This window comes from Coregonus lavaretus (assembly GCF_964263955.1).
Source record: "Coregonus lavaretus genome assembly, contig: HAP1_SCAFFOLD_1285, whole genome shotgun sequence".
Classification (NCBI taxonomy): Eukaryota; Metazoa; Chordata; class Actinopteri; order Salmoniformes; family Salmonidae; genus Coregonus; species Coregonus lavaretus.
In genome coordinates this window covers 130,001-139,627 of record NW_028157082.1, presented here as the reverse complement: position 1 = coordinate 139,627, position 9,627 = coordinate 130,001, and the positions used below count along the sequence as shown (strand labels likewise).

The 9,627-nt window shown below is 48.2% G+C and overlaps 1 protein-coding gene across 1 annotated transcript in view; it reads right to left on the bottom strand.

Annotated features, from left to right (window-relative positions):
• Positions 1-793: 793 nt before the first annotated feature.
• The window catches only part of LOC311125837 (FH1/FH2 domain-containing protein 3-like), a gene marked incomplete at its 3' end in the record, with an annotated part of 137,166 nt that continues 128,332 nt past the window's right edge, over positions 794-9,627 (bottom strand). The window contains exons 13-18 of the mRNA XM_084199869.1: positions 9,304-9,447; positions 5,145-5,386; positions 2,911-3,633; positions 2,505-2,660; positions 1,836-2,018; positions 794-913 (exon numbers count right to left, since the gene is read on the bottom strand). Coding sequence (XP_084055995.1) covers positions 794-913; positions 1,836-2,018; positions 2,505-2,660; positions 2,911-3,633; positions 5,145-5,386; positions 9,304-9,447 — 1,568 coding nt within the window. The remainder of the gene's footprint in view (positions 914-1,835; positions 2,019-2,504; positions 2,661-2,910; positions 3,634-5,144; positions 5,387-9,303; positions 9,448-9,627) is intronic.

The window sequence follows — 9,627 nt, the reverse complement described above, 5'->3', positions numbered from 1 at the left end:
ATACATTTCCTTACTGTATCAGGTATATTTGTCTATATTTTGTGTTGAAATAAAGAACATTATTTGTGCCTCATTTGCATAAATACACCTGGTGTATTTGATTTGCATATATTTAAAAAATCCTTTAACATAAAGTGGTGGAACAGTGCTGCAAACTACCAAACACGTGCTCCGTCTACCCCACCTGCGCTCACCTGCTCTGTCTAGACTGCCTCATTAATTACTGTTGGTGTCACGTTCTCTTGCATAATTCAACAAGCGTGTCACTAGCAGGATACCCTCGGATAAAACATCTCCACGCTTGTCTCTAGATTCCACCTATCTAAACATGCTTTCCATTGTTTGTGAGATCAGACATAATATCACTATAATCGGAGTGTTCATTCTCAGAAGTTGCTTTCATTTCAGCGCATCTCATTTGGAAACATTTCAACCGTATTAAATGATTACTTTATTAAATTCCACACAAAAAAATGAACAACAACAATCGCTTGAGGTGAGCTTTTTACGTTGTTGACCGATACAGTGGCTGCATCCCAAATGGAACCTTATGCCCTATATAGGCCTGGGCCCCGGTCCAAAGTAGTGCACTATATAGGGGATAGGGTGCCATTCTCTGGTCTAAAGTAGTGCACTATGTAGGGGATAGGGTGCCATGGTCATACACCTCTGGTCCAAAGTAGTGCACTATATAGGGAATAGGGTGCCATGGTCATACACCTCTGGTCCAAAGTAGTGCACTATATAGGGGATAGGGAGCCGTTTGGGACACAGCCAGGAAGAACACACTTACACTGGTGCTGTTGAGGAAGTTTCCAATGGCCAAAAGCGTTGCTAGGATGCGCTTAAAGGTTTTGTTTTTGGCGAGCTGCTCCATACCTAGTTTTAGGTCGAAAAGAGGCTCTGCTATCTCCTGCACAGGGACCAAGAGAAGAGATGAAGAACCTTTAGGGAAAACAAACTGCATCAAACAGGCTAAAACAGGCTAAAACAGGCTAACACAGGCTAACACAGGCTAAAACAGGCTAACACAGGCTAACACAGGCTAACACAGGCTAACACAGGCTAAAACAGGCTAAAACAGGCTAAAACAGGCTAAGCAGTCAGTGAGGATTCACAGTCCACTACACTAGTGCTGGAGAGACTGTGAGTGTGTGTGGGGGGGGTGTGCGTGTGTGTGTGTGTGTGTGTGTGTGTGTGTGTGCGTGTGTGTATATGTGTGTATATATGTATGTATATGTGTATATGTGTGTGTGTGTATATGTGTGTGTGTGTGCGTGCGTGTGCGTGTGTATGTGTGTGTGTGTGTGTGTGAGACACTAACCATGACACTAACCATGTGTAATTGACAGAGATTCAGAGGTGATAACAGAAATACAGAGAGAACAGAATCTGCCTATCCTGGACAAACTGTTGATATTCTCCCTCCCCATCTCATCTCATAACCATGAGGCTGTTGATATTCTCCCTCCCCATCTCATCTCATAACCATGAGGCTGTTGATATTCTCCCTCCCCATCCCATCCATAACCAGGAGGCTGTTGATATTCTCCCTCCCCATCTCATAACCATGAGGGGAATATTCTGCTGTTGTTGAGCTGCCCGTCTGACAACACCGACCAGCGCTGCTCTGCTGGTGAGGCTTTGGATACCCACGGTTCCTACAGAACATGACGACAGATGACTGGAAGAGCTTTAAGATGACGTACAGCTGCGTAGAGACTTAAGCAGACCACTCGCCTGGGCCCAGACGTGTTTTTCTGCAGGAAGCACGAGGACATAACGAGAGCAGGACAGACTAGATGCTTTAGGGGTACGGGACCCCCCGATCCTACCTTCTCCAGGGTTTCATAGTTGAGTTTGAAGGCCCAGAGCTGTAGTCGAGCGGTGAGGCCGCTGATGGACGACAGGGTGAGGAGGAACTGTTCCGCCGAGCCCAGGGGGACGTCTGGGTTGGCCAGCTGAGCCTCCTGGATCTTCTGCTTCTCTTCCTCACTAGGAGTCATCGTCAGGATTTTCTACGAGAGAACAGAAGACTGGAGTTAGAGGAGGAGAGGCATGGATTTGGACCACAGGAAATCAGAGGACTGACTGGGGGAGGCAGGTAGCTTAGTGGGTAAGAGCGTTGTGCCAGTAACCGAAAGGTAGCTGGTTCTAATCCCCGAGCCGACTAGGTGAAAAATCTGTCGATGTGCCCTTTGAGCAAGGCACTTAACCCTAATTCCTCCTGTAAGTCGCTCTGGATAAGAGCGTCTGCTAAATGACTAAAAAAGGAAAGTGTGAGTGGTAGACATTGATGTATGTTTTTGTTATTTAAAAAGGTGGTTTGTTGACAGAGATTTTCAGGTACACATGTAGTCGTTGACAGTAAACATGAATTAAAACTACACTAGAGGAATAATGTAGTTCTCCTCCATAACACTTCATAGGTCACTGACGTTCTATGTCTGAGTACACTGACCCTGGTGTAACAGCACCATCTAGTGGTAGAAAGGCGGTATTACCTCTATGCCCTCCTTGTTGATGGCAAACTCGTCAAAGTTGAGGATGGCGGTCTTGATGATGTGGACAGCTGGCAGCACAGTCATGCCGATGTTAATGGCGTTACTTCTCTTAGAATCTAACACCAGTATCTCCGCCTTCTTCACTTCTGCCCCTTTCTGCACGGACAAACACCACAGAAAGGTTTACAATTAACCAACAGAGATTACAGTTAGTATTTGCTTTGACTTCATTCCTGCTTTACAGTACTGGAGACAGTTTTAGACCTATAGTTTACACAGGCAGTCCAATTTAGATTCTTTAGGCAAATTATTTGGCATATCTGATATTTTCCTTAATGCCGTAAACAGCAACAAAAAACACGTGGAAATGTGATCTTTTGATTTCTGAGTTGATGTAAGGCCTCACCTTTAGAGCCACGGGCAGCTCCTTGGCCTTGGACTCAAACAGGTGTTCCAACTTGGCCGTATCCACGGTAACCTTATCCAGCGACGCCCACACTGTCCCGCGTCCGAATTTACACTTCCTGGGACTGTCTGACTGTTTGAGTTCCTTCCAGAACAACTTGACCGTCTTCCTCTTCTTGGCAAAGGCCAGGTCTGGAGCCTGGGAGGAGGAGGAGGAGGAGGAGGAAGGGGGAGGAGGGGGAGCTCCAGGAGGAGGCGGAGGTGGTGGTGGAGGAGGAGGGGGACTCATACCTGGAGCCCCGGGGGGAGGAGGAGGAGGAGGAGGAGGAGGGGCGGAGCCTAGTCCAGGCATGGGTGGAGGAGGAGGTGGGATTCCACCACCAGGCCGACCAACCCCCACGTCGTAGACGTCCACGTCCAGAACGTCTATATCCTCCTCCTCCATAAGGTCAGAGAAGTCCAGGTCTTTAATCTTCAGGGCTCTGGAGCTGGGTTGGAGCTGGTCCCAGGCGTCGGTCTGTCGGTCCCTGGCCAGAGGGGTCATCTGGGTGTTCTCCAGGCTGCGGGCGTGGCTCTCCGCGTCGATGCTGTACTGCGGCCGGACACGCCGGTGCTGCTCCTCTGCCAGCCTGGCCCGCGCCGCCTGGGCACTGCCACCCAGACCCTCCAGCTCTGCCCTCCTGGAGCTACTGTCCTCGCTGGGTGGAGGCTGGGCCTGGAAGGCCTGGAGGAAAGGATCAGTTAGATTCATCCAGGAATCAATCAGTCGATCAAGGCTATCCGTATCGATTTCAAAATGTGGGAATCGAAAATTACAAATTTGAGTGATATTTTCCAAAGCGTGACAGACGTGTTTAAATTAAAATAAACACAATGCTGTTTTTTTGTGTTCAGCGCTTTAAAAAAAAAAAAAAAAAAAACGTTTTTACCCCTTTTTCTCCCCAATTTCGTGATATCCAATTGGTAGTTACAGTCTTGTCCCATCGCTGCAACTCCCCTACGGACTCGGGAGAGGCGAAGGTCGAGAGCCATGTGTCCTCCGAAACACAACCCCGCCAAGCCGCACTGCTTCTTGACACACTGCTCGCTTAACCCGGAAGCCAGCCGCACCACTGTGCAACTGGCGACCGAAGTCAGCGTGCACGCACCCGGCCCGCCACAAGGAGTCGCTAGAGTGCGATGGGACAAGGACATCCCTTAGCATGTGTTCAGCTCTTTAACTCTGCTATAGATCACTTCGATTAATCGGCCCTAGCACCCATCAACTAATGGATTCTGAAAGACTTCTAAAAAAAGGTCTAGCTGTCTAAGGCACAGTTTCAGGCCTCATGTCTAGTCGGTATTTTGGTATTTTTGGCATTTTATTAGGATCACCATTAGATGTTGCAAAAGCAGCAGCTACTCTTCCTGGGGTCCACACAGAACATGAAACATGACATAATACAGAACATTAATAGACAAGACCAGCTCAAGGACAGAACTACATAAAAATGTTTAAAAAAGGCACACGTAGCCTACATATCAATACATACACACAAACTTTCTAGGTTTGAATCTGGCCTACTGCCCCTTGATACTTGCCTGATGACTCATTTTACATTTTTTGTCATTTAGCAGACGCTCTTATCCAGAGCGACTTACAGTTAGTGAGTGCATACATTTTCATACTTTTTCATACTGGCCCCCCGTGGGAATCGAACCCACAACCTTGGCGTTGCAAGCGCCATGCTCTACCAACTGAGCTACACGATTCAAACGGAATTGTTCCGCTGCTGTGTGTTCACTACATACTTCAGTCTGAGACGGCCGTCGTTGAAGTCGTTTGGGGTGACGTCAAAATGAGGGGTGTTGTACAAAACAAAAGTCATCAGCGATTGGATCAGCGATCTCTAACCAATCAAAGGATCAAAGCCAATGACAAAAAAAATTTAAACACTGCTTTACCCACGTGTGTTCTGGCTCTGGCCCAAACCCATTGGTTTCTGGGACCAATCAGAACAGTTAGAATGTGGTCACGTTCTAGAAATTGGAACTCAGATCCAGACTCATTGCGGAGAAGAATCTAACGTCTGTGGGCGTGGCCTAGCATTTGTCCAAGCAAGGAGTTTAGGTAGCCAGGCAACGTTGACACAACCTCTCGATATCTTTCCCCACTGTCATCCTCTCTCTATCTGTTCAATAAAGTCAGAACGTTTATTATTTTTAATTTTTTTAACTACACTAATTCAGTCCTACCTTGAGGCTGGATAGACGTTCCTTCAGAATGCTACCAGCCCTGCCCAGCCCTCTGCGGTCCTCTGCCTCTCCGGAGAGGCTGTCCTCGGGGTCGAGGTTGGGGTCAGGGTCGATGCCTGACGGGCTCTTCAGGGGACCGGCTGAGGAGTTCTTGGCGTACAGCATGTTCAGCATGAACTTCCTCTCGTCGGAGAGGGTGTTATGCTGCTCCACCACACTGCCCTGCTGTTGGACACTGACACCTACAGGACAGGAGGGGAAGAACAAACTGCATGTTACGATCAGAATATTCACACACATAGCATTATATATATATCTTTGTACAAAAAAAATGACATTACAAAAAAAATGACAGCAACTCCATGCTACGTTGTTGTACCCGCATCTTTCACAGGTCATTGAAAGCTGCAGTTCTACACAACCTGGCATTTCAAAATGCAATAGAAACATTATTCTCTTTTCCTGCACTCCTTAACAGATTTCCATACAACATGTAAATGAAAAATAAGAAATCTTCCATCTGAACCGGCCAACATGCGAGCGCAGTTCCTCAGTAGATCCTAAGAGTATCATACTACCAGCTTTCTGAGCGAGACAGCAATATAGCAACACTAACCCATCAACTGGCTACCAGCGACCCTGTCCCCTTTACCGCAACACTCATCACCACAGACCCAATCCATCAACTGGCTACCAGCGACCCTGTCCCCTTTACCGCAACACTCATCACCACAGACCCAATCCATCAACTGGCTACCAGCGACCCTGTCCCCTTTACCGCAACACTCATCACCACAGACCCAATCCATCAACTGGCTACCAGCGACCCTGTCCCCTTTACCGCAACACTCATCACCACAGACCCAATCCACCAACTGGCTACCAGCGACCCTGTCCCCTTTTACCGCAACACTCATCACCACAGACCCAATCCATCTACAGCAAATCTAAGTCCCAAATGTTCTTTATATCAGGGGTATTCAACTCTTACCCTACGTGGTCTGGAGCCTGCTGGTTTTCTGTTCTACCCAAAAATGGAATTGGTGCCCCCAGGTCTAAAATCAGTCCCTGATTAGAGGGGAAGAATGGAAAAATGGCAGTGGAACTGGTTTCCAGGTCCAGAGTTGAGTTTGAGGGCTCTATATAATGCACTACATTTGAACAGGGCCCATAGCTCTAGTCAAAAACAGTGCACTATCTAGGGAACAGGGTGGCATTTGGAACGGAGACCAACACTCCTCACCAATTGACCCTGCCCTCTGCGTCGCAGCACGTTCCCTGTCAGTCAGAATCAGAACAGGAAAGGGAAACCAGATCCTCATCTGTTAGTATAAACATGTCTAACCCCTCCTGACTGGGCTGGTTCCTGGTGGGACGTTGGAGGCCATAAGGGCCATGGTCAGGTTGGAGTCCCAAATGGTACCCCTATACCCTTTAGAGAGCACTACTTATTGACCAGAGCCTTTTGGACCCTGGTCCTCTGGTCAAACGGTAGTGGAATAGGGTGCCATTTGGGATGCAGGCCAAGACTGTTTAGGACTGGGTCATTAGTCTCCTGGCCACTGGGGGGAGATGGAATCTGCCATGTTATCTTCAAAGCCAGACACAATGAAAATATGTTGGTTTGAAATTTGCTACTTGATGTGAGCATTCCATGACAGAGTGTTGCTGCCCTCTGGAGTCTGGAGGATCAAACAGAGTGTTGCTGCCCTCTGGAGTCTGAAGGACCAAACAGAGTGTTGCTGCCCTCTGGAGTCTGAAGGACCAAACAGAGTGTTGCTGCCCTCTGGAGTCTGGAGGATCAAACAGAGTGTTGCTGCCCTCTGGAGTCTGGAGGATCAAACAGAGTGTTGCTGCCCTCTGGAGTCTGGAGGATCAAACAGAGTGTTGCTGCCCTCTGGAGTCTAAAGGACCAAACAGAGTGTTGCTGCCCTCTGGAGTCTGAAGGACCAAACAGAGTGTTGCTGCCCTCTGGAGTCTGAAGGATCAAACAGAGTGTTGCTGCCCTCTGGAGTCTGAAGGATCAAACAGAGTGTTGCTGCCCTCTGGAGTCTGAAGGATCAAACAGAGTGTTGCTGCCCTCTGGGGTCTGAAGGATCAAACAGAGTGTTGCTGCCCTCTGGAGTCTGAAGGACCAAACAGAGTGTTGCTGCCCTCTGGAGTCTGAAGGATCAAACAGAGTGTTGCTGCCCTCTGGAGTCTGGAGGACCAAACAGAGTGTTGCTGCCCTCTGGAGTCTGAAAGACCAAACAGAGTGTTGCTGCCCTCTGGAGTCTGAAGGACCAAACAGAGTGTTGCTGCCCTCTGGAGTCTGAAGGATCAAATAACTTAAAGAAGTCTCTGAAAGTGTAAAGAAAGTGATTGTGTGTCTTGGACTTGTGTGTCTGTGAGCTCTGATTGTCTATCCTCACCGAGTTCCACTAGATGTCACAATAATCCCACTAACTACCTTGGTCTCTATTGAATTCAGTTCATCTGCAGGTGCCACCTATGGTAGGGGTTCACAAACCTCTGGTTCTCAGTTGTGACCCACCCAAAAGGAGTTCTCTTGTGGCCCTACAGATAACCTAAGGAATACTAAGTTCAAATACAGTCACTTTCAAGCTGGTCCCTGTATAGTTCAAATACAGTCACTTTCAAGCTGGTCTGTGTATAGTTCACATACAGTCAGTAGACAGGCCGGTCCCTGTATAATATACAGTCAGTAGACGGGCCGGTCCCTGTATAATATACAGTCAGTAGACAGGCCGGTCCCTGTATAATATACAGTCAGTAGACAGGCTGGTCCCTGTATAATATACAGTCAGTAGACAGGCCGGTCCCTGTATAATATACAGTCAGTAGACAGGCCGGTCCCTGTATAATATACAGTCAGTAGGCAGGCTGGTCCCTGTATAATATACAGTCAGTAGACAGGCCGGTCCCTGTATAATATACAGTCAGTAGACAGGCTGGTCCCTGTATAATATACAGTCAGTAGACAGGCTGGTCCCTGTATAATATACAGTCAGTAGACAGGCCGGTCCCTGTATAATATACAGTCAGTAGGCAGGCCGGTCCCTGTATAATATACAGTCAGTAGACGGGCCGGTCCCTGTATAATATACAGTCAGTAGACGGGCCGGTCCCTGTATAATATACAGTCAGTAGACAGGCCGGTCCCTGTATAATATACAGTCAGTAGACAGGCCGGTCCCTGTATAATATACAGTCAGTAGACAGGCCGGTCCCTGTATAATATACAGTCAGTAGACAGGCCGGTCCCTGTATAATATACAGTCAGTAGACAGGCCGGTCCCTGTATAATATACAGTCAGTAGACAGGCCGGTCCCTGTATAATATACAGTCAGTAGACAGGCCGGTCCCTGTATAATATACAGTCAGTAGACAGGCTGGTCCCTGTATAATATACAGTCAGTAGACAGGCCGGTCCCTGTATAATATACAGTCAGTAGACAGGCTGGTCCCTGTATAATATACAGTCAGTAGACAGGCCGGTCCCTGTATAATATACAGTCAGTAGACAGGCTGGTCCCTGTATAATATACAGTCAGTAGACAGGCTGGTCCCTGTATAATATACAGTCAGTAGACGGGCCGGTCCCTGTATAATATACAGTCAGTAGACAGGCCGGTCCCTGTATAATATACAGTCAGTAGACAGGCCGGTCCCTGTATAATATACAGTCAGTAGACAGGCCGGTCCCTGTATAATATACAGTCAGTAGACGGGCCGGTCCCTGTATAATATACAGTCAGTAGACAGGCCGGTCCCTGTATAATATACAGTCAGTAGACAGGCTGGTCCCTGTATAATATACAGTCAGTAGACAGGCCGGTCCCTGTATAATATACAGTCAGTAGACTGTAGACAGTCAGTCAGAGCTCAATGATGAAGACACTATAGAACGACAGACAGAACGACCGACAGACAGAACGGCCGACAGACAGAACGGCCGACAGACAGAACGGCCGACAGACAGAACGGCCGACAGACAGAACGGCCGACAGACAGAACGGCAGACAGAACGGCAGACAGAACGGCAGACAGAACGACAGACAGAACGACAGACAGTACGACAGACAGAACGACAGACAGAACGGAAGGGGCAGAGAGGATGTGAAGTTAGAAGGAGTGGGTCGGATGTTATTCTCTTGCCTGGTTCATTATGGGGAGCCTGTGTATCTGCTGGGTCAGGCTGCTCCAGGGTGCTCTGGATGGGGCCAGTCTCTCCTGAGACCTGCCCCCCTGTGTGGGGCTCTGGCTGGGGATCTGTTCCTGCACCGCTGGCCTGGAATGGGGCTGTTGGTACACACACACACACACACACACACACACACACACACAGACACAGACACACACAGACACACACAGACACACACAGACACACACACGTGAATGCGCGCACGCACAGAAAAAAAACCTGTAAGTAAACATTCACAACTGAATAAACTACATTTCAGATAACGTATGAGTGAATTT